At 35.7% G+C, this 26,776-nt stretch overlaps 1 protein-coding gene across 1 annotated transcript; it reads left to right on the top strand.

Annotated features, from left to right (window-relative positions):
* Positions 1–482: 482 nt before the first annotated feature.
* LOC123547477 (pyridoxal phosphate homeostasis protein-like) lies at positions 483–22,457 on the top strand. Its single transcript, XM_053551714.1, has 8 exons — positions 483–577; positions 7,687–7,794; positions 8,255–8,290; positions 8,741–8,816; positions 11,221–11,355; positions 12,170–12,312; positions 13,456–13,554; positions 15,997–22,457. Exons 1-8 carry the CDS (start codon positions 494–496, stop codon positions 16,429–16,431), a joined length of 1,116 nt encoding a protein of 371 aa, XP_053407689.1. The 5' UTR covers positions 483–493; the 3' UTR covers positions 16,432–22,457.
* The last annotated feature ends 4,319 nt before the right edge of the window (positions 22,458–26,776 follow it).

Raw genomic sequence — 26,776 nt, 5'->3', positions numbered from 1 at the left:
ACTAAGTAGATAAAATGGCGGGGGCGCCAGGCGAAAACACGCTATTTAGCGGGGGCGCGAAGCAAAAACACGATGATTAGCGGGGGCGCGGGGTGGGATTTAGTAACTGGAATGTCGGGGCGAGGTGCGAAAACTCCACGTTTAAGCAGCGCTAATTATCGTGTTTTCGTCTCGAGCCCCTGACATACCAGTTACTAAATCTCGCCCAGCGACCCCGCTAAACAGCGAGTTTTCGCTCCGCGCCCACGCTAAATAGTGAGTTTTCGCCCCGCGCCCCCGCCGTTTTAACTTGTTAATTCTCGTGTTTTCGCTCGGCGGGGTCGCGGGGCGAAAACGCGAAATGGCAGAAATCAGCCACCATACTGTTCTTTTTTTATTGCGTTTTGTTTCCATTAACTTTAATTTAACATTTAATAATTTCACATTCTCGCTGGCTCTTGGAACATATTCAATTATACTCTAACTTATAATCAATCAAACCATGTTTAGGAAAATGGCGTCTAACAGCGATGAAATTGGAAAGTCACTGAAAAGTGTTATTGGAAGGCTACAAAAGGCAACAGAATCAAGACCAAAGGTTAATTTTATGTCGTTTATTTATTTTGCAATTGCTTATTTGATTAAATGTTAAAAGGTTCGACTGTCATTACGATTACAGTACATCTCCGAAAACTATAGACACTTTGGGTCAGGATCCCAGCCCCTCCACCCCCACCCTCTTCCGCCCAAGCCAACTTGCATTACAACACATAGTAGCATAGATGACAGTCATAAAAACGGGTTAAGTTACATTTTCAGCATGTTTTGAAAACACACCTGAGGGCGGGGTTTCCTTGATGTATTATTTTGTAGCAGTGTGTATATAATGTATCCCCACACAACCTATTTTCAAACACAACCTATTTTCAACCACCTAGGACTTTGTATGATAAAAATCTTTACAAGCCAAATTTATCAGTTGTGATTGTTTCACTGTTTACAGCAGAGACAGAACATGTTAGGAACCTATTCGCCTTCAGTTTTGGTACTTAGAAAATTATATAGACTGACTGGACCAGTCCTCGCCCAGAAAAGGCATTAAAATTGCAATATTTTTATTGTAATACTATATATCAACTTCTTTGCCTCGTCAGTTCTACCCAGGCATTGCCCCATTCAAATGACCCAATTTTTAGTAAACACTTACATCCGGGACTTTGAAAATCCGGCATAACACCACTATACTGTTTCCATCGTTTTTCCAGGTGGACAGGACCCATGCTCGCCCGGTGGTATATTTTTAAAAGAAAACCATTTATGTATTAAATGACAAGATAAACATTTAGTCTAATCTATCAGTATTCTCAACAACATATTTACTCCCGCAAAAAGCATGATAGTTATACAATAGAAGTTATCAAAACGTATTTACTGTAAAAACACTGATGCAGCATTCTTGCCTAGAAGTTATGGGTAGGGTGCAGACGAATCACAAAATTGCATAAACAACATATTTTTAATTACATTTAAATAAACTTGATGTGAAAGATGATGGTAAAATTGTCTGTAATTGTTTTTGCCCTGGAAGCAGCATTTCGAAAACAATTTTGACAGCCCGGAGTCGACGAATATTTGCTGATATAAAATCATTATTTGGTCTGATAGTTTGAAATAAACTGCATAAAAAGTTCATTCTATGTTTAACCTTTAGTTTTGCAACAGTTTTTAACCAGTGTTTTTGAAAATATTTATTTTAAGTCATGTTTCTTTTTGGCCACTTTCACGTTTGGTTTCATTTTCCCTTTTATTTTCATCTGCTATCGACCTTGACCGGAACCGGAGACTCTTCAAAAGTGAGGACAGAAAGTGGGACACAAAGGGTACAAAAAATAAACAACACATCTGACAAAAATTTGCATCTTTATTACTAGGGATGGGAACGAATACTGAAATCAGTATTCGAATATTCGGTTTGCCATATTCGAATATATTCGAATATTCGGTTTGTTTTAATGGAAGCTTTAAATTCTTATTAAGTGATTGGTATATACACAATGTATTCATTTGTTTTAAGCGTGGATCATCGTACGTAACAATGTCAAAAACTGTTTGTTTCGGGTAACCTGATCCTAACTAGCAAAACCTGCCGATCCTAGCGTTTTATTTCACGATTCTGTCAGTATAATCATGAACATATTTAACTAGTTCAGTGTTTTAGCTTCAAAATGATTAAAAACTCAAAACGATTATAATTTAGACCGTCGCAATTTTATCTAGGTCGTCCAATTCAAACACGTGACGCGCTGTTGTATTACCGCCGCCATTTTGAAAATTTTCAATCGGCGTGTAAAAATCGTCGTGTAAAAAGCAAGTAAACCTCCTTCAACATGAACTTATACATCAATCATATGTTATTTCTTGATTTTATTATAAAGTACGTCGAATTTAATTCGAATACGACCGATTGCCGATGAAAACCGATTCTGTGGATGGTCTGAAACGTCGTACAAAATATTGTGAAAAGATCGACAATGTCTACAAGTTTGGTATATTGTTTTCGAAAAAAAATCTACAACTTGTTGCATAAAACAGGCGCCAATAAAAATGAACAAAAGATAAAAAGATATCACATTTACGCCTGATACAAACTGTTAATCCGTAGCGATGACCCCAGGTAATTATGCATTGCAATTTTCTTGTTAATTGGACATCTTTTGACATGCATCTGACACATTGACGCCTGTTGCAAACTGTTAAACCTTAACGATGGTCCCTGCCAAATATGCATTGCTATTTTCTTGTTAATTGGACATCTTTTGATACACGATAAACCAACATGAAATGGTTTTATTCTGTAGAATTAGCATGCTCATATTGCCCAAAACCAATGATACTTATTTTGAAATTTTTTTACGAATATTCGAATTTGATTTTCATATTCGAATATTCGACCGATTTTCGAATATTCGAATATTCGAATATTCGTTCCCATCCCTATTTATTACACAATCTGGCATCAAATTAAAAAATGGGCGAGCATGTGCCTGGGCGAGCATAGGTCCAGTGACTCTAAGTTCCATTTATGTAGCATTACTGTGTTTTCATGAGGTTTTTCTTATTACTAAAAAACCTGAATCTTTCCTTGTCTACTACCTATTCTTGCTTAAGCCAGTATCAGTATTTATATATCTGTAGCATTAAATGTTTATTGCTTAACCAATGCCTACTGCCAGAATTGTGAAGCATATTATTATTAAATTATTTTGACAATGCAATCATGATGCCTGTCCTTGCAACATTTTTTTCATTTTCTAAGCAATTTGAAATATTTGGAGTGTCAAAAGCTAAGCGATTATATAATACATTGTCATATTTAACAGCTATCAATGTAGCAGATGTGACACCCTGGTTCTCTTGAGTAATTGAGCACATGATATTGTTCTTTAGATAATGCACTAACTTTTGGCTGCCATTTACTTTACCCTACCCCCTGTAATTTAGGTGCCAATTTAGGCAAGTGTACCTACAGTATATTGATCTGCCATGTTGGTTTTAGTGTTTGTTGCCAGACTTGAATTTTGGGTGTATTATGTTTGCCATGTTGTAATGAAACTACAGTTAAAGTTTAGTGCTGTTTCATTTTGCTGGAAGGAAAATACCACCTGTGTTCGAATTTAGGTTGTAAATTTTCAGCATGACTTCCTACTGATGGCTTTCAAATCATCCTGCCAGGGATTCGGTCAGTTAAAAACTTGAAACTTAAATGGTATGTTTTATAGCACTTATGCTGATAGAAAGTGTTAGACAATAAACCAAAGATTTGGACTTGCATTTCTACAAAACTGCACAGAAAACCTGTTAAGCGGTTGAAAACTGGTTGTGCCGGGATATATAATTAGAGTCAGTGTACCCGGTTTCGCACTGTACGCGGTTTCGCACACCCAGTAAATTCATGTACTTTGTGAGAATAAAACAGACAATTTAACAATTCTTTGTTATTGTTTCACGAAACTGAGTTATTCCCTACATAATTTGACACAAGGGGTCTTTCCCCACTGGAGCCTCGTTCTGGTAAGTGCAGACGAAAACAATAACAATATCAATGGAGACCAGTAGGTCAGCTGAAAAATATTAAGTTTCATGAAAAAAATGACTATGCAAACAACAACAAGGTGCAAAATAAATTGAAAAATCACTATTCTATCATACAGGTAAGTATTTACCTACTACATTATCTAAATGAAAAATATTTAGTGTAATTTATAGTAATAAAGTCTTTAATTAATGTAAAATAAAGGCTACTGTAAGAAGATAAAAGCATTGAATAAAGTTAACTAGTATTGACAAGTCTAAGTATATTGTCCAAAATGGAGCCTGACCAGGACACATTGCCAAGGACCAAAATTGAATTGACCAGTAATGACCACTATAATTTTTATTAGTTTTTAATGAACAAAATTTTATATTATTCAAATTGCTTTATTATTTTTATATTACTATTACAGCCTGTGCTAATCTGTTAATGTACATTATGTAAAAGTGTTGAATAAACCAGTATTGACCAACCAAGAGGGACCATAGTTTTGAATCGACCAGTATTGGCCGTTATTGACCAGTATTGACCGCCGGCCCGGTCAGTACTCATATTGACCGCCTTTTTGCTAGCATTGGATCCAAGTTTTAAGTGAACACTGGTTAATTAAGTCTTATTTGTTATTTAATTTTCAACAAAATTTAAGATAAAGATAACCCTAAATCTCTAGAAAAAGGAGGTCCATACCCCTAGAAAACCCCTAACAGGCTTGTCTAGAGGTACGCATCTGTACCTCTAGGATCAGATTCTAGAGGTATGGATCCGTACCCCTAGACACTTCTTTCAGGATTTATTACAACATCACTGAAAATTGTTAATTTCCGCGAAAATACAGGTGTGCAGTATACCTCCTGATGTACCTCCTTTTGGAGATGTGAGTGGTCCAACTCTTGTTACCCCCTCCCGGTTGCTTAGCCAGCTCCTAGTTCCGGGATGTACCGTATACTTAGTGTCTCCCATAAAATCATCCAATCTTGACTTAAAAGTATTTGAAGATGGCGCTAAAACTATTTTGGCTGGCAGTAAGTTCCACTCTCCGACTGCGCGTACTGAAAAGAAATGCCTCCTTAGTTCATATTTGCTTGCTTTCTGTATAAGTTTCCTTCCATTGTTCCTAGTAGATTGAGTATTTAGCACAAAGAACTTCTCAAAATCTATGTCCTCTTTATCGTTGAACAGTTTATAAGTTTCTGTCATGTCTCCCCTAAATCTCTGTAAGCTAAACTTGGTAAATTTTCAATCTTTCAGTATATGGTAGTCTTGTATATAGAGTTCTGTTTACATAAATTAATGCTAATTAGATTTGCTCAGTATAAGATGTATTTGGCGTAGATTTGGGATTTTTGTGCTGCCTCATTTATATCTTTTGCAAAATTGACAATAGAACTTTAGGTCTTTTTTATGCCCCCGAAGGGAGGCATATAGTTTTTGAACCGTCTGTCGGTCTGTTAGTCTGTCGGTCTGTCCGCAATTTTCGTGTCCGGTCCATATCTTTGTCAACCATGGATGGATTTTCAAATAACTAGGCATGAATGTGTACCACAGTAAGATGACGTGTCGCGCGCAAGACCCAGGTCCTTAGCTCAAAGGTCAAGGTCACACTTAGACGTTAAAGGTCATTTTTCATGATAGTGCATTGATGGGCGTGTCCGGTCCATATCTTTGTCATCCATGGATGGATTTTCAAGTAACTTGGCATGAATGTGTACCACAGTAAGACAACGTGTCGCGTGCAAGACCCAGGTCCATAGCTGAAAGGTCAAGGTCACACTTAGACGTTTAAGGTCATATTTCATGATAGTGCATTGATGGGTGTGTCCGGTCCATATCTTTGTCATTCATGCATGGATTTTAAAATAACTATGCATATATGTGTGGCACAGTAAGACGACGTTTCACGCGCAAGACCCAGGTGCATAGGTCAAAGGTCCTAAGCTCTTAACATCGGCCATAACTATTCATTCAAAGTGCCATCGGGGGCATGTGTCATCCTATGGAGACAGCTCTTGTTTTTAGAAAGACAGTGGTGAATACCATTTTCAAATAGTTTTATCAACATTGTATTTAGTGGGAGAAGTACTAAAATGCTTAGGCCTGTTTAGCTCTAGATATTGTGTTAAAGCAATTGCAAAACTGTCTGAAGCCAGGGATCAGATTTAGTGGTCGCTAACTCGCAAAATTCGAGTAAGAATCCAAAAAGCGGGTAGGAAATCATGGCACTCGAATATTTTTGCGATCACGTTCGAAAATCGTGGAATTCATTCAAAACTGTCCTTTGCTCTTTAAAAAGTACTTTGGGGTAGTTAATCTACCCATAATCACATGACTGTTTGTAGATGCTTGTCCCTTTATACAAAATTTAATGTAATTATCGGATATCTAAGAAAGCCGCGTCTAGATATTTGTTTTTGTTTAGGTCGGTGATTTGCAACTGCGAAAATGGAGAGGTATATATTTAATTAACAAGTTTCTTCTGCTAAAAAGGCCCGCGGAGACAGAAAAAGCTAGCAGCACTATGGGACTGAAAGAACCTGAAACTTCTGAGTCCAGCCAAAAGTCCAAAGAATTATTGAGTACTTTTTTGTATCGTACTTCCGAAACCAGAAGTCCCGGCCTGTCCGAACTGTGAATTTTTATATGAAACCAAACAACAACAAAAACAACTTAATAAATTTAGCATGTAAACAGCCTTTAAATAATTGCTAGTGGATCCCACCATTTTGCTAGTGGAAAAAAATGGCACTAGCAAAAAATTGCTAGTGGGAAAAAAGTTAAATTCGATCCCTTGAAACCAGGTGAGGTTAAAATATAACTTTTATTTGTTCTATATGTCAGAGGGTAAGAAAATGTGCAGCAAGACTGGGACTTGAACCAAGGCTACAGAATAATGTTCTGTTGCTATACCAACTGAGCTACCAGGACATTTACTTGCATTTTTATGTCCCCTCACATTTATGTGATGATGTTCCAATTTACCGTTATAAACTTCACTGCTTCATTGAGATAACACAAACTTCTTATGGAACAGTGGGAGTGAGAACAGGGTGAACTTGATCTTAGGTTATGATAATACATTTATAACCAAATGTCACAGGATGAAAAAAAATTGCAGCTAGCTAAGCAAAGACTCTGACCAAGGGCCTCGAATACCAGTGCCATGCTTTACTTACCAAGCTACAAGGCTGCTTACAAATTTTCTTCCCAATTTTATGTCATCTTTTTACTTTGACACTATAATTAATCGTAAGATACTGTAAAATCATTTAATTTTGTGGGCATGAAATTTCGTGGTTTTGGTCATAACGGCAATTTCGTTTCAACCACAAAATCCACGAAAATTAGTCCGCCAGGAATGTTAATGATTTCACAGTATGAGGTTTTAGGCAGCTCGACATGTGTATGTAGTATGTACTTGGGGGATCATATGAGTTTATGGAAAAGTTTTGTACTTCTTCCTGCTTTGGTGTACATGTATTACATTGTAAATATATACAAGATTACCTGAAGGGAATCAGTAACACAAACGCATCTTTCATTGGCAGCACAACATTGGATCTCAGACTGGGTCTTTATGTTGTATATAGTGTGTGTATTTTTCTCAATTTTGTTTTCAGAGTCTGCCACAGATTACACCAAGACTTGTAGCAGTTACCAAAACAAAACCAGTATCTGACATCCTTACAGCATACAAGCATGGGCAGAGACATTTTGGAGAAAATTATGTAAGTTTTCAATCAGAATATATCTAATTGTGGTCAGTAGCATATTGATAAAATTTTTGGTCAATAGTTTGCATTTACATCCAGGTCCATATTCATTATACATGTACATAACACAGGTTTTAAAATTCTTTGATTGTTATTGTCAATAAATGCTCTGTTTTGATACTCACCCAAATCTTTTACATAGAATGATAGTTGCTGCTGGATTATTGAATCATTGTTACTGAGTTTCATGAAATTTTACATGACCTCTGACCCCATAGTTTTAAAAACATAATGAAGTCTTACCCAACCTTCGTTAGTATTTAGTGTTCTACATTTGTAGACATTATAAGCACATGTAAAGAGCTGCTGCAGAAATGAAAATAATTGTACCAGTAATTCTGACAAGTGCTTATTTTTAAGTTTCTTACATCATCTTATATTTAAATTCACTGCTATTTTTGTTTTTAATGAACAGGTTATGGAACTCGAAGAAAAGTCCAAAGAGCCAGTTGTAAGTACTTATCAGTCCTTGTAAGGTAATTTTCACTGAAACATTGAATATTCATGTCTATGATTATCCAAACATTGAATATTCATGTCTATGATTATTGAAACATTGAATATTCATGTCTATGATTATCTGAGATAAAAATTACTGGAAAAAGACATGATATAATCGGAAATTGATATATTACAGTTTGATAACAAAAAAATGTTTTAAACAATCTCATTATAAAAAACGATTGACTATCCACTGTTACATAACTGAAATAGTGTTTGAAAAATGGCAATAAATCCAAAACAAACAGAACCAAAAGAAAACCAGAGCTGAACACAAACTTTGGTATATTCTAAAACTTGATCTGTGGCATTTTCCCTTACTGACTTTCATCTGTTTTTGTTCTACTGAGATAAATTTCTGCTTACATATCCTGTTACATTTACATATATATTTTACTAGATACTGGAACAATGTGCAGATATAAAATGGCATTTTATCGGACATCTACAGAGAAATAAAGCAAACAAAGTCACTGGTAAGATATTCTCTCTCATTTTCAAGTACGTAGACAGTAGCAGTATACTGAAATGAGCCGCGCCATGGGAAAACCAACATAGTGGCTTTGTGACCAGCATGGATCCAGACCAGCCTGCGCATCCGTGCAGTCTCGTCAGGATCCATGCTGTTTGCTAACAGTTTCTCTAATGACAATAGCTTTAAAAGTGAACAGCATGGATCCTGACCGGACTGCGCGGATGCGCAGGCTGGTCTGGATCCATGCTGGTCGCAAACCCACTATGTTGGTTTTCTCATGGCATGGCTCAAATGGTTTTTAGTTGGACTTGGGATTTTAATATTGCAAATCTAATTGAATGCTTATTTTCAGGTTATTTTGATATCCTGTTGAGTTATTCATTATACCCCCACCAAACATGTTTGAGGGGGGTATATAGGAGTCAGTTTTGTCGCGTCCCGTCGCGTCCCGTCCCATCCCGTCCCGTCGCGTCCCGAAATCTATTATCTCAGTTATTACCAAATGGATTTGATTCAAACTTAAAATACATGTTCCACCTTATCACCCACATCATGTGACACAAGGTGCATAACTCTTGACACCAAGTTTTTATGAATTATGTCCCCTTTTACTTAGAATTTAGGGTTAATTTTGCTGTATTTTCACTCTATCTCAGTTATTACTAAATGGATTTGATTCAAACTTAAAATAGATGTTCCACCTCATCACCCACATCATGTGACACAAGGTGCATAACTCTGACACCAATTATTCATGAATTATGCCCCTTTTTACTTAGAATTTAAGGTTGATTTTGATTTATTTTCACTATATCTCAGTTACTACTGAATGGATTTGATTCAAACTTAAAATAGATGTTCCACCTCATCACCCACATCATGTGCCCACATCATGTGACACAAGGTGCATAACTCTGACACCAAGTTTTCATGAATTATGTCCCCTTTTACTTAGAATTTAAGGTTAATTTTGTTGTATTTTCACTATATCTCAGTTATTACTAAATGGATTTGATTCAAACTTATAATAGTTGTTCCACCTTATCACCTACATCATGTGACATAACCACGAAATCCACGAGCCAAAGGGAAGTAACCTTTTTTTAACTTTTGTATGGAGTTTCTTCCCCTTAAATTCCAGGAATTAGTCTATTTTTAGAAATCCTATTTTTAGATTTTCAATATTTTAGGTATTTTTCTAACTTTTTTATTATAAGTCCTATGTAAAAAGTAAATACATTTTTCTGTGGTAACATGGGTTGGTAAGACACTTTTTTGTATTCACTTTTAGTGTATCTCTAATATTAGAGATTTAATATATTTACTAGTATTACTATACTAGTATTATACTAGTATTACTTACATGTGGAAGCCCAGGATGAAGTACTCCAAAGACTAAGTATTTTTAAGATTTCTTATGGTTGCCATTCTTCTGTGACAAGACCGTATGGTGGGGGTATGAGTCACTCCTGTGACAGTTCTAGTTTTCGCTGTAATGAATTGGCTTTTATTTCATCTTGTGAACATCACATGTTAATATTTTCACTTCGTGTAATAAATTTTCGATCTTACACCGAAACAAACAAATATCCTCTATTTAACAGAAGTAATTAGTTAATGTTAACTTACGACATTCACCAGATAGATTTTAAATACAATAACTTATGACATTCACCAGATAGATTTTAAATACAATGAACTGGTCTTTACATAGAAAAGGGTGCCTCTGTTGATGAGGTAGGTGACTTCAAATTACTTGCCCCTCACTGATGTGTGTGTGAGCCTCATTTTGGCATAGAATTCTTCATGTAAGGAAGCCATCCAGCTGGTTTACAGAAGGTTGTTTGTTCTACTTGAGTGTCCGCTATGATGAAATAATTCCAGGGGGGCATCTTGGGTCTTCCTCCTTGAAAAGCTGGAAGGTTGCCATATGATCTATAAATGTGTCAATGCGATGTTAAATCAACAAAAACAAAATTAAAAAAGGACTTTTTTTAAAAGCAGTACATAATTATATATTTCATATGTGACAGCGGTAGGTGCAATTGCACATTGTGGGTTTCTGTGAGCAAATTAATATACATCGAACTGATTTAACCTTTAACCTTCTGGCAGCAAGTGGTTTTGCCTTTGCGAAAATGGTCTGCACTGTTCGCTATTCACTCAGTAAATTTTCAGTGAACACCAGTTCAAATAATAAATGGTATTGCCCAAATTAAATGATGGACCGGTTCATTTTAGAAATTTAGCAGGCTATGTTAAGTGGATTTCTATTTAAAACTGGGATTTAATCTCTTTTAAGATTTAATTTGTTGGAAAAATCAGTTTTGTGATAAGGTAGAAAATATTCAAATGTGAAGGGTATTTGAAATTATATTTATGTATGTTTCATATTTGTGTTACAGTTCTACCTAACCTCTATATGGTGGAGACCGTCGACTCACAGAAGCTTGCTCAAACATTAAACAACAACTGGGAAAAATTTAAACGTCCCGGCAAACTTAAAGTGATGATACAGATCAACACAAGTGGAGAAGACAGTAAATTTATTTACATTTTTGACATGTTTTTCGTACAAAGTATATACAAAGTATATGGAGTGCTGTCCTAACCACACCCTTTTCCACATCCAGATTGTGGATAAAATTTTGATGCACTTTGTCATAGGTGTCAGATTAGTGTAAACTTAAAGAACTGTAGTCTCATCAACACCTAAATCTTAGGAAACAAGGGTCATAACCTATGCACCAATATGTCATGAATTGTGTCCCCATTCTTACTTAGATTTCCAGGTTAAAGTTTTGATGCACTTTTAACTTGTCTCTGTTTTTATTCAATGGATTTTCTTCAGTGTTTGAAGCCTCACTTTTGCAAACAAGATTTCATCAGGTATGCCATATTTCGTTATCCGGCATTGAAACGTTCAAGTGCCCTGCCTCCTCAGACAGTTCTTGCTAAGCATATATAGACTCCAAAAAGAAAAGCAATTGAAACTTAGATTCACTTAGATTTACTCATGTTTGTAACGAATCTGTCAGAGATGTAGAAATTAATCTCTTTTAATTTGAAAAACAGATTGATTTTGTTAGCACTGTGAATTTGCTGTGGCTCGGTTCAAAGTGCACCAAAAATATCCATCTGAAACAGCGATAATTGGATTATAATAAAAGTGAACACAATGCGTCAATGAGAAACACGATGAGAAAGTGTGTCAGTGTGTGTTACATGCAAGAGTCAGCTCCATAGGCAAAGCACTAACTTAAACTTGATTAGGATTGGCCATTTTTAGGACATGTGGTTTGCAAATGCATTTGTTTGGCCTAGAATGTAATGTTAATATTCAACATTTTTCAGGTAAATCAGGATGTGACAAGGAAACTATGGTGCAGTTAGCAACATTTGTACGAGAGAAATGTCCCTGTCTAGAATTTGCTGGTATCATGACGATAGGGGCATATGGGTACAATATTGAGGATGGACCAAATCCAGATTTCTTGGTAAGTTACAATTCTGATTTTCTTTTCTTAAAGCATTTACTAAACTAACATAGTATTTAAACTGACATAATATATTGTGCTGTCACTGAGTTTCAGTAAGTTAACCTTTATTCTGCTAAATTTCTAAAATGGACTTGTCTATCATTCAATTTGGGCAGTACCATTTATTATTCGAAGGGGTGTTTACTGAAAATCTATTGACTGAATAGCGAACAGTGCAGACCATGATCAGTCAGCATGGCCGTGCAGGCTGATCTTGGTCTGCAGTGGTCAGAAAGGCAAAATCACTGGTTGCCAGCAGGCTAAAGGTTAATCTAGCAGAGCCCAACAGTAAAGGTTTTGACATCCAGCCTGGATTTTGTATTAATACTTTATATATTTAGTTAAGTTTAGATCACCATTTTGTTTCTGTAGTGTTAGCATAAGATATATGCTTAATTGTGTATTAAAATCTTTAAAATTGACTGAAAAGAGATTCATTGAATAAAAAAATGTAAAAAGAATTAGATAAAGTTGTGAAAATGTAGTAACTCCGCAATGACATTAAATTATTCACCTGTCATTTTGTGGTAGAGTTGTTTTAAACTGTTATCAAAGTGGTTTTCATAAAGTTCACTTGAGGCTTCTGTGACCGAGTGGTTAAGGTTGCTGCCTTCAAATCACTTACCTTTTCTGCTGTGCGTTTGAAACCTTGCTTGGGATGTAGAATTCTTTCTTGTGAGGAAGATGGTTCTACCTTGGTGCCAGCCTGTGGTGAAATGAGCCGCGCCATGAGAAAACAAACATAGTGGCTTTGCGACCAGCATGGATCCAGACCAGCCTGTGCATCCGCGCAGTCTGGTCAGGTTCCATGCTGTTCGCTAATGGTTTCTGTAATTGCAATAGGCTTTGAAAGCAAACAGCATGGATCCTGACCAGACTGCATGGATGCGCAAACACACTATGTTGGTTTTCTCATGGCGCAGCTCAAACAATGTTTGTAGGTATACCTTGAGTTTTCCTCCACCACAAAGAAGTTGGTTTTGGTGCGACATTGAACCCAGTAAAAAGTAACATCATTGCTTTTGTGACCAAAGGTAAGTCAGGCTATAATGTGATACAGTATTTAAGCTATGGCAATAACTAATGGCCTGTATATTTCAGAGCTTAGTGAAATGTAGAGAAGATCTTTGCAAAGCGTTAAACCTCAGTCTAGGTGATGTGGAGTTAAGTATGGGAATGTCGACTGATTTTGAACATGCTGTAAGTATCAAATAATACAGTCATACCTTTACTAGGGAACATCTATAAACAGAGACAATACAGTCATACCTTTACTAGGGAACATCTGTAAACAGAGACAAGCTGGTCTTAAAGACCACAAGTTTTACTTTTGCTTTATACATGAGCTGTGAATTATAACCCTAGAGTACCCAGTGAGTTAAGATGACTATTTGGCTGGCTGAAGCATGGTATTTACAAAATTTAATGTACAATGTATTTAGATTTATGGCCATATGCTGATAGCTATTAAAGCTAAAATTTGAAATTTAAAAGATTAAGTTAGTTGAGAAAATGTTTGTATGTATGAAATTTTTAATCATTAAACATACACAGTAAAATGGTGATCACTTGAAGTGGCAAAGGGATTAGCAAAATGCTTGAGAACAAATAAAAAATCTTTGTAGAAACCAACAGATTTCAAAATATGTGGGGGGAGACATATCGATTAAGTGATGTCTGTTAGCCATTTAGCATGTCACAAATTTTGTACATGCAATTCCTTCAATACCACAAGGTAGATTTACACCAAACTTTACAGAAGTGATGTTTGCCAAGCCTTATTGTGCATATCTTCAACATGTCCCAGTTTGGTGATTATCAATGGAGTTATGGCTTTTGTTTGTCAAATTCTATGTTATTTTGGCCACTTCTTATTATGTATTATCAGGCAGATTTCGAACAAACCTACCAGGAGTGATCAGTGCCAAGCCTAATTGTGCATATTTTCAGCAGGTTCAGGTTCAGTGATTTTAATTTTGTTCCTTAATTTGTCATATATTACTATGTTTACACTACTTGCTTTAAAGGCAGCTTTGTTTTTTTGACATACCTAGTAAGGATTTTTTTGTGGACTTAAATTTTTTTTTTAGAATTTCTTCCCTTTGTTGTTCCTGTCCTTTGGGCTTCAACAGTCAAGTTCTTTAAATTTTGCTCCTTTCCTCTGATGTAACCCTTCGGGCTTGTATTGCCCTTGTTAGATAATTTCATGCAGATGTTCCTTTTATTGAAATTGTTCAAGTTATTTCCGTTCGTCAACAAAGGTGGTCATTTTAAGCTCGACTATTCAAAGAATAGAGGAGCTATCCTAATCGCTCAGGCGTTAGCGTTGAGCGTCACACAAATGTTAAAGTTTGCGTACCACCCCAAATATTTTCAAAGTCCATTGAGATATTGCTTTCATATTTTGCATACTTGTTTACCATCATGACCCCAGTCTGTAAAAATGAGGAGGCAACTCTATCAAGCATTTTGACTGAGTTATGGCCCTTTTTCGACTTAGAATAATGTTAAAGTTTGCGTACCACCCCAAATATTTTCAAAGTCCGTTGAGGTATTGCTTTCGTATTTTGCATACTTGTTTACCATCATGACCCCAGTCTGTAAAAATGAGGAGGCAACTCTATCAAGCATTTTGACTGAGTTATGGCCCTTTTTCGACAGAATAATGTTAAAGTTTGCGTACCACCCCAAATATTTTCAAAGTCCATTGAGATATTGCTTTCGTATTTTGCATATTTGTTTACTATCATGACCCCAGTCTGTAAAAAGGAGGAGGCAACTCTATCAAGCATTTTGACTGAATTATGGCCCCTTTTCAACTTAGAATATGCTTATTGTAATGTTAAAGTTTTACCCATACTATCAAGCACTGAGAATAGTCGAGCGGGCTGTCCACTGACAGCTCTTGTTTCTAAATGTTTCTAGGTTGAACCTCTTCCAGGACTGTTCAACTTAATACTATATTCAAAAAAAAAAAAAAATGGCTGCCAAAGGCTATGTTCACTTTTCCCAGTATGTATATAGTGGTAGGTTTAAAAGTCTTACTGTAAGAAATTGTTGGCATGATTCCAAAGAATTTGAACACATGTTCCTTGTATTCCCTTTTACCGAATTTATCTATTTATCTAGAGTCTTATAAAAAGCATGGCAGCTAATTATTTTTATATTAAATTTGAACTTAAATATTTTTCTTGTTGGTCACCCAACTTTGAAAAAAATTCAGGCAAATTCCAAATCTAAGTTGCACACTTTCTTCCAGATTAAGCTCTGAATTTTAGGAGAGCCATTGAGGGCCACCTTAACTCCTTTCTTATGTATTGTCCAGCACCTGCAGACATAGGTCGTGCTCTTGTTTAAAGCTAGCATGCCCTCACATAAACCTCCATCTCATAGTTTGAGAAATATTTTTGAAATGATTTATGGATATTGAATAGTGATAAAATGGCAAATGTAGTTACATAGAATAAAATGTGATAATTGTTCTTTTCATTGGAAAATGGCATTTAGCTAAACTATTTTAGATACTGTTTGTAGTGTATGTTACGTTACTTCCCTTTGAAATGAAGAAACAGTGTACAGGTATGTTTGATATTCTTGTGGAAGAAGCCAGGGATTAACGTAAATGTTTATTTTAATTTTCAGATTGAACTTGGAAGTACAAACGTAAGGGTAGGCAGTACAATTTTCGGTGCAAGGAATGTTCCTCAGAAATCAGTTCCAGGTACTTCAGGAAGTCAGCCTCAGTCTGATTCTAGCCAATCGCAACCTTCAGAATCCAGTCAGTCAGATGCAAACAGCCAATCAGAGAATAGGTGCTCTCAGCTACCAAGCAGTAGCCAATCAGAGAGTAGGGATAATGGCATTAGCCAATCACAACCTTCAGAATCCAGTCAGTCTGATGTAAACAGCCAATCAGAGACTAGGTGCTCCCAATTACAGTCTGAGAGTAGGGATAATGGGATTAGCCAACCACAAGACTTTGTTGTAAATGGACCTATAGAAACAGTAGAAGAAATAAATTGTGATACAAATTCAGGGGAAGTTTCAAATTCCTTCGAAAATTTAAATTTAAGCTAGCTCTAGTCTATGTACTGTAGATTAGATTATGTTTGCAACAGTTTTACTGATTTTTCATGCTAGTTGTAAAGTAAAAATTTGAAAAGCCATAAATATCTATTTCCAAGCGTGATGTTGAGAACATAACATGCTACAAGTCAGGAGTTCTTACTGATCAAAAATGACTGCAGACTCAAATAGTGGAGTGAAAACAAAACATGGAAAATAGCTAGTCTACAGTAGTTGCTTTTAATTGTCTGGTCCCTTTGTAATATTTTGGTTTTTAGCTCGACTATTCGAAGAATAGTCTAGCTATTCTACTCACCCTGGCGTCGGCGTTGGTGTCGGCGTCGGCGTCACACCTTGGTTAAGTTTTTGCATGCAAGTACATACAGCTATCATTTAAAGGCATATAGCTTTGAAACTTATTTATTCTTTTTCTAGATCAATTACCAACCTCACAGGGTTCGACACTAACGGTGTCCTGGGGGCCCGAGGATCCCAAATTTTGAGGAGGAACACCAACTTCTAAAAGCTGGGATTCCGGCTGGATACCTATATTTTTGGTCAATGATATCCAAAAAGTAAAAGATAAATACCTGTTTGAAAAATATTTTAACCCTTTCCCACATCGATACATTTATCACCGTATCTATCGATTACCAAACAGAAACATATTGACCCGTGTCTATCGGTTACCCGATAGAAACGTTTAATACCGATTAACGGCCATTTAAACAGAATCATTTTATCCCGTGTCTCATAATCAATCGCTTTATTTTCGTTCTTTTCCTAAAGAAACAAATTCCGGATGTTTACTAAGTCAAAATATGGGATTTCGTCATCATTATTTACGTACAAGATCATGTGGTTACTATTTAAATATATCGGGTACTTTTCAAAGAAATACACTGGGGTTTTTTCCTACATGTGCACGACGCTACGTCATGGAAAATTACTGAGAAAACTGCTTGCAACTGGCCGGTTCGCGGGACTTTCCTCGTTCTAAAAATAACAACCATTTAACATCTAAGTATTTTTAAATGTGTTAGGTCATGAAGGTCACGCGTGATACATGCAGATTTCCCCTGAACAACATGGCTTAGAATTTATGGCCTTACACAAAGAAGTATAAAATATATTTATTTTTATAGATCTAGCTCTTTGCCTTACAAAACGGGAAGTGTTAATCAAAACAGAAGGACAGCGGCTTCCAAATATTTTATGACACCCCAAGAGTTAATTGCAGCGGAAGTCACCCGCGATGTACGGACGTTTGATCATCAAAATATTACTTAATATTATCTAAAAATATTTTAATTTTTAGTACAAGAATACTGTAGTCGGTTATGAGTCTCGATCTCAGCGATCTTTTTGCACTTTCAGAAATTTTACGATCCGTTATTTTTGTAGTGTTATTCAGTTTGATGGTTGTTTTTTTTTTTATATAAATACTTACCGATTCCGATTCGGAAGGTAAGTCTATTAACTATAAATCAAACTTTCAAACATCAAAATGAAATTGTATATGAATTTCAATGTGAAAGTAATCCAAAACAGAATTTTATGCCTAAAAATATAATTCCCTTACTTTAACACTTTATATCTTCAAACCTCAAAGAGAAACTACAATAAATTCTGTATCATCGGAAATATAAATGCCAGGTAATATTAAGATTTTATATTTTAAAATATATGAAGAGAAGTCAAGAATTTCAAGAATTTTTTTTTTTGATATTATAATTTTTAGTGGTTGTCACAATAGACTTGACAATGATTATATCTATAAGATACAAGTGTCTCCAAAGTCGAGACCTTGTCCTGACATTGGCAAACATGTAAATTGATATCAGTTTGGATACATTCTTCTGTAGGAGTTAAGGTGTCAGCCACTCAATACAGAGGTTGCGGGTTCGAATCCCACTGGGGTCACGACCGTAACTTCTCATAAGACACCGGTTGTGATTGTTTTTATATATCATATTATGAGGGATCCCAAAGCCTGAGGAGGACCCCCAGATTTAAAAAGTAGAGATTCCTTTGGGAACCTTGTTCAAATAAGTTAGTGTCTAACCCTGATTATGCCCCCTTTTGGACTTAGAAAATTCTGGTTAAGGTTTTACATGCAAGTTACTATCTCCAAAACTAATGCAGATATTGAATTGAAACTTCACATGTGTCTTCGGGGTTATAAAACTAGTTGATAGCACCAAGTCCCATAACTCTGACCTTCATTTTAGCCAAATTATGCCCCCTTTTGGACTTTGAAAATTTTGGTTAAAGTTTTGCGTGCAAGTACATACAGCTATTACTAAAAGGCATATAGATTTGAAACTTATTTTTTCTTTTTCTAGATCAATTACCTACCTCACTGGTCAAGTCCTATAACTCTGGCATTTATTTTAGCCAAATTATGCCCCCTTTTGGACTTAGAAAATCCTGGTTAAAGTTTTACATGCAAGTTACTATCTCCAAAACTAATGCAGATATTAAATTGAAACTTCACATATGTCTTCAGGGTTATAAAACTAGTTGATAGAATCAAGTCCCATAACTCTGACCTTCATTTTAGCCAAATTATGCCCCCTTTTGGACTTAGAAAATTTTGGTTAAAGTTTTGCGTGCAAGTACATACAGCTATTACTAAAAGGCATATAGATTTGAAACTTATTTTTTCTTTTTCTAGATCAATTACCTACCTCACTGGGTCAAGTCCTATAACTCTGACATGTATTTTGGCCAAATTATGCCCCCTTTTGGACTTAGAAAATCCTGGTTAAAGTTTTACATGCAAGTTACTATCTCCAAAACTAATGCAGATATTAAATTGAAACTTCACATGTGTCTTCGGGGTTATAAAACTAGTTGATAGAATCAAGTCCCATAACTCTGACATGTATTTTAGCCAAATTATGCCCCCTTTTGGACTTTGAAAATTCTGGTTAAAGTTTTGCATGCAAGTACATACAGCTATTACTAAAAGGCATATAGATTTGAAACTTATTTATTCTTTTTCTAGGTCAGTTACCAACCTCACTGGGTCAAGTTCCATAACTCTTAACATGTATTTTGAACAAATTATGCCCCCTTTTGGACGTAGAAAATTCTGGTTAAAGTTTTACATGCAAGTTACTATCTCCAAAACTAATGCAGATATGGAATTGAAACTTAACATGTTTCTCTGGGGTTATAAAACTAGTTGATAGCATCAAGTCCCATAACTCTAATATGCATTTTGGTCAAATTATGTCCCGTTTCGGGAAATTAAAACTTTTGATATTTAACATTTTGGGTAATAATTTCCTGCTTCTGTGGCAATATTTCGAATAGTCGAGCTTGGCTGTCTTACGGACAGCTCTTGTTATGTATGTATTTATTAGATATATTATATACATGAATTTGTTTCTTTGGTTGTATGTTTACAATACGTTAATATCAGGGTTTTTCAAAGCCAGTATTAGGTGGATTTTTAAACATTGTAAGAAAACAAGATTTAAATGTTTCGGTAGGAAGATAGCAGTTGTGTAATCTGGGATAGCTTTGTCACTTGGCTTCTGAAATATTATTCTAACATATATTATTCTGGCCATTCAGCACAGTTCCTTATTGTATTCCATACTATAAATAGTATTGATTCTGTATAGGATAGAACCTTGAATGTAATTCATACCATGCACAATAATTAGCTGTTAGCAAACCATGTGTTGTTGTGTTTAAAAGTTCATTAACTCGAGTTCATTCAAACTTTGTATCAATATTTGTAAATTTCTTTTGTTAATTTTGATTAACAATACCTAAGTCATAATAAGATGTTTAGTTAGAATACTGAAAATAGTATGAACTCCAGAATCAGAGACAAGGCGCGCGCTTTGAGTAATTGGTCTTTATCCAAGGCATCATGGATTGACGTTAATGTGGAATCAGAGATTATTTGTTTTCTCCCTCGACCATCGTTGTCTTCTAGCAATTCTGGGTCATTTGCGAACCGATTGTACCACTTGGACCAAGACACAGATGACTGAGCATTGTTGTGGAGTATGCTTCAGGAGTTATAAATTTCAGTTGTTTGTCAAAATCTCTACATAACTTAACACTCAGGTGTCGGATTATCTATGTGAGCAGATGACAACATTGCTTGCGTTATAAACAACAATATTCACTTAGTTTAGATGTTGTTACTTCTACATCCCAAGTCCGAATGATACCATACTTTTAGTTCATGTTGCCTGCGCGTATTGCGGTACTTTGGTGTATTTTCAGGTAAACAAAAAGACTAGCAGTGCGAGTTTTATTGGTCATATTCAAATCATGACAGATGAAAAAGCGACTGTGCCGGTTATGAGTAACTATGGAAATTAAAACATGCTATGTGCTTTGCGTATGTTGTGCTTTTGTCCTTAATGGCAGTTTCATGGGGATATGAATTTGTGGATTTCTATTTGAGAACATAAAATGAATGGGTTTTTACTTGTTCATTGGGTTTTAATTCTGAGTATTGATTCATCCAGGAAATTTTGCCCCCATGATTATTAAGGATTTAAAAGTAGTACTTTTGATTCTGTTTGGCTAGAAGTTAGTTGTCTCAGGAACATATGTATTTTAGTTTATATAAACAATATGGATGCAGTCAGGTTGTCACAGCCACGGGTATTTTGTATTATTGTGTCTGTAGCATAGAAGCAAGGTCCTCTCTCAAATTTATTCAAATAGTAGTGCTTGGCCCCCTTCTGAAGCTGCTAGTGGTAGAAGCAGAAAAACCTTAAAACAGCTTATTCAAATGAACCGCTTAATGGATATTTGTAACATCATAGTAAGTTCTTGTCCAAAGTTTTTCGGATGGGGGCACTTAGGCCCTGTTAGTGGCAACTAGAGCTAAAAGTGAAACGGGCATTCAAGGACATCTTCTCATGAATGACTTGATGGAATTTACTCAAACTTGATCCGTAGCATCTTTGTTAGGTCCTCCCACAATTCTGTTAAAGTGGAGACACACCACCACTTTAACGAGCCGCAAAAGCTAAAAATAGAAATATGTTTAAAGGACTTCTTTTTGTGAACTGCTTGATAGGTCTTCATGAAATTTGGTCTTGAGCATCATTGTAATAACATTTTGCAAATGTATTAAAGGTGTGGACAATTCGGCTCTTTTTGGGCCAACTACAGCTAAAATAAAAAAATAATCTTTAAATACCTCTCATGAACTGGCTTGATGGATCTTCATCAAACTTGGTCATTTGCATTATATACAAGATCCTCTCCTAGATTTGCTCAAATACAGGCATTTGCCTCCTTTTAGGGGCTCTGCAGCTAAAATAGAATAAAACCTTAAGACAACTTCACAGGAACAACTTGGTTTGTAACAACATTAAATGGTTTCTTCTCAAATTTGTTAGATACACTCCTGTATTCGAAAACAGAAATACCTATAAACACCATCTCGTGAAATCCTTGATGGATGTTCACTCAACGCATCAATGTAAGGTCTTCTATTCAGTGTTAATTAAAATTTACATTGTGGAACTTTTCCTATAGGCGAAAATGTCATCAAATGTTTGATTTTCTCATGCTGCTTGACATTTCTGATCTTTCAACAAGCTATCTTTAAGTTGACTTGTTCTTTCGCTTGACTGGCTGCTTTAGACAGTTTTTAACTGTCTTCCTGCAGGTATACTAAATAGCAGTGTAGAATTTGACTAGGTACATGTATAATTCAACATAAGAAATTGTTGGAACTGTATGCTTATACATGTATTAACTCGATGCCATCGGATGTATTGTAAACATTTCTATTAAGACTATGCACTATGTATGTTTCAGGACCACAAAATCTAATCACAGCAGCATGTAACACACTTTTACTGCATATAGACATGCTTTACTATTTAACTGGGATATTGTTTTGAGTGTCTCGTATTATAAAAAATTGTGATGCATACGAATACTGTACACATACTTTTGTTTTTATTTTGTTAAGTTTTACCTGTTGTATTGATGTATTGATTTAAAAGCTGGAAATGTTTATTACCAATAAAATCAGACTGTACTTGTTTCTGTGTTGACCTTTTTCTCTTTTAAAGTATCAACACAGCAATTTTTCATCTTCCACAATCATAAGATACCTTTTGTATATGTAAAAGAACTAAATAGCATTTGTGTTAGGAATACATAGCATTTTTTCTCATGTCTATTCAACATCATTTTGCGCTTAACAAATGTCAGGGTCTCCTTGATCCGGAAGTTAAGGTTGCTGACATAGAATCATTGCTCCTCACCTCTGTGTTTTCCACCCATTCCCTGGTCATAACGTGAGGAAGCCGTTCAGCTGGCATATGAAAGGAACAGGGTTTTACCCACCTGTGCTTGAGATGATTACTAGTGTGTCACCTAATGACTACCTACACAATTAAGGTCAGAGTTGACATGTTCAAGATTGTTTGTAGAAAACAGAAACGTAATAGATTTTAGTTTCGGTTTAGTATGCAAGACTTTTAAAGATTCATATAGTATTACCCAAATGTCCGTCTGTTTGTATCATATCCGGTCTAGAACTTTATCATGCTTTAAAAGAATGCTGCCAAACCACTCGAAGACAATATTTCATTCCAGTTAAACTTCAAGCTCACATTTCAATTAACTGCATTTAATTTTAAAAGCTAAGCTTGTTACAGTAACCATATTCCACTCAAAATAATTTCTTTAGTCAGGATCAACGTATCATACATTTATTATGTACTTTTTAATTAAACATTTGTTTTCTTTTAAATTGATTTTGATAATGAAATTATTTACTTCTTAGTAACTTCCTTAACTTTTGGCCCGATATATTTTTTTGCCATTCCTCGCCACAAACCCTTTCGGTGGGGGATACCAATTCATCGAATTTGCTTGTGATTGCATTTTGTCTGTCGGTTCATTCACAATTTCTTGTGAACACAATAGAGTCCACATTTTGCAATCAATTTTAATCAAACTTGCACACAATTTGTATTAGCATAATATCTCGGTTCCTTTCAAAAACTGCCAAGATCCCATCATGCAATCCTTAGTTATGGCCCCCTAAAGGGCCAAAAGCTATATTGGATTGTGAACACAATAGACATCACATATTTCAATGGATTTTAATCAAACATGCACTTAACTTGTATTGGCATAATATCTTGGTTCCTTTCGAAAACCGGCCAGATCCCTTAATAGGTTCCAGAGATATGGCCCATTAAAGGGCCAAAATTTGCTATTTTGGCTTTTGCAGCAATATGGAGACTTCATTGATGGTTTGATTTGATACAAGCAAGTATGTCTTTATCAACAATATATCTTGGATTCCATGATGAATACATCAGATCCATTAATGGGTTCTGGAGTTACGACCCCTGGCTGACCCCTGAAAGGGCCAACATTTGTTATTAGCTCACCTGTCACATAGTGACAAGGTGAGCTTTTGTGATCACCCTTCGTCCGTCGTCAGTCCGTGTGTCAACAATTTCTTGTCTGCATGATAGTGGTTTCATTTATGATTTTATTTTAACCAAACTTGCACACAACTTGTATCACCATAAGATCTAGGTTCCTTTCTTGAACTGGCTAGATCCCATTATGGGTTCCAGAATTATGGCCCCTGAAAGGGCCAGAATTAGCTATTTTGACCTTGTCTGCACAATAGCAGCTTCATTTATGATTTGAATTTAATCAAACTTGCACACAACTTGTGTCACCATAAGATCTCGATTTCTTTCTTGAACTGGCCAGATCCAATAATAGGTTCCAGAGTTATGGCCCCTGAAAGGGCCAAATGTAGCTATTTTGACCTTATCTAACAGATCCCGTTATGGGTTCCAGAGTTATGGCCCCTGAAAGGGCCAAAAATGACCTTGTCTGCACAATAGCAGCTTCATTTATGATTTGATTTTAACCAAAGTTGCACACAACTTGTATCACAACAAGATCTTGGTTCCTTTCTTCAACTGGCCAGTTCCATCAGAGCTACTGCCCCTGGTAGGGCCAGAATTAGCTATTTTGACCTTGTCTGCACAATAGCAGCTTCATTTATGATTTGAATTTCATCAAACTTGCACAAAACTTGTGTCACCATAAGATCTTGGTTCCTTTCTTGAACTGGCCAGATCCAATAATAGGTTCCAGAGTTATGGCCCCTGAAAGGGCCAAATGTAGCTATTTTGACCTTGTCTGCACAATAGCAGCTTCATTTCTGATTTGATTTTAAGCAAACTTGCACACAACTTGTATCACCACAAGATCTTGGTTCCTTTCTTCAACTGGCCAGATTCCATCATGGGTTCCAGAGTTATGGCCCCTTTAAGGTCCAAAATTTGCTATTTTGGCTTTTGCAGCCATATAGAGACTTCATTTATGGTTTGATTTGATACAAACTTCCAAAATATCTTCAACAACAATAAATCTTGGATTCCATGACAAATCTGTCAGATCCAATTGTAGGTTCCGGAGTTATTTTATATCTGATTACCTCCCCTGATCGTAATCAAAATGGATTTATATCAGTAAGTACTTATAGGACTTATTTGAAATTTCATTATTGTTATTAGTTTGACTCAGACAATCAGGGTAGATAACTATGGACTGATTTATTTCAAATTACCTCCCTTTATTTCAAATTAAAATGGGTATATCTCCGTAACTAATGAAGAAACTGATCTGAAATTTCATTTATGTCAACAGATGGACAATCAGTAAAGATACATATTGACTGATTTTATGATAAGTTACCTCCCTTTATTTAATGTAAACGAATATATCTCAGCAGCATCTAATGAGATTGGTTTTAAATGTTATTTAAGTCTTCCAGGGTAAAGAATAGTCATGCTAGTACAAAAATGCAGCATTTGAGCCTATGACCCTGAAACTTGGTATGGAAATTGGCCCTGACTAGATCAAAAAGGACTGTTACAAGAAAATGATTATCCTGTGCTCTATGTCAAAACTTGATCATGTCATTTTGAGCAATGGTACGCTGGTGAGCGATACAGGGCCATCGTGACCCTCTTGTTTTTTACCTTGTGAACACAATAGAAGTGACATTTTACATGTGATTTTAACCACACTTAAACACAATTTAAGTCACAATAAGATCTTGGTTCCTTTCGAAAACTGGCTGGATTCCATCATGTGTTCTAGAGTTGCTGCCCCTGAAGGGTGCAAAATTTTCTATTTTGGCTCTCTCAGCCATTTAGAGGTTTCATTTATGCTTTTATTTGATACAAACTTGCATGGAATGTTTATCTTGATGATCTCTAGGCCAAGTTCGAAATTGGGTCATGTGGGGTCAAAAACTAGGACACCAGGTCAAATCAAAGGAAACGCTTGTTAACAATCTAGATGCCACATTTATGACCCTATCTTCATGAAACTTTGTCAGAATGTTTATCTTGATAATTCCCTTGCCATGTTCGAAACTGGGTCATATGGGGTCAAAAACTAGGTCACCCGGTCAAATCAAGGGAAAAGCTTGTTAACATTCTTGAGGCCACATTTATAAACCTAACTTCATGAAACTTGGTCAAAATGTTTATCTTGATGATTCCTAGGTAAAGTTCGAAACTTGGTCATGTGGTGTCAAAAACACTTGCTCAAATCAAAGGAAAAGTTTGTTAACACTCTTTGGTCCATATTTATGACCCAATCTTCATGTAACTGGGAAGAATGTTTATCTTAAGGATTCCCATGCAAAGTTCGAAACTGGATCACGTGGGGTCAAAAAGTAGGTCATCACTCAAAGGAAAAGCTTGTTAACACTGTAGAGACCACATTTATGACCATATCTTCATGAAACTTTGTAAGAATGTTTATCTTGATGATTCCAAGGCTAAGTTTAACAGGTGAGCAAAATAGGGTCATCATGTCATCATGACACGCTTGTAATGGTCAAGATAAGTCTCAAATTCTTTTTTTCCAGCCTATATTTTTTTATTTGTGAACAAATTTGCAAGTGACCACAAGTTATTACAACAAGAATTTGATTCAAACTTAATATAGTTGTTCCAAATTACTATAGTATCAGCCATATAATATGATACATAGTGCATTGCGCTTGCAGAAAGTTTTCATGAATTTTGGCCCTTTTATACTTAGCTAATATTTGATAAACTGTATCTTTATCTCTGATATCACTAAATACATGATTTTTATTCAAATTAAACACTCCAGTGGCAGCCCCAGCTTCCTCAAATGTGCTGTGTCACTATCCTGCATTGAAATAGTCAAACCCTCTGTCTCCTGTGACAGCTCTTGTTAGAAAAAAAACTGGCTACGTAAATAAAATATGCCACCATACTTCATAGCAGTATTGGGTAAACTTTATGGACCAGAACAAGATATAAATGAACTTATGGAC

Source organism: Mercenaria mercenaria, chromosome 9 (assembly GCF_021730395.1).
Source record: "Mercenaria mercenaria strain notata chromosome 9, MADL_Memer_1, whole genome shotgun sequence".
NCBI classification, from domain to species: Eukaryota; Metazoa; Mollusca; class Bivalvia; order Venerida; family Veneridae; genus Mercenaria; species Mercenaria mercenaria.
This window is presented reverse-complemented; position numbering and strand designations above follow the sequence as displayed.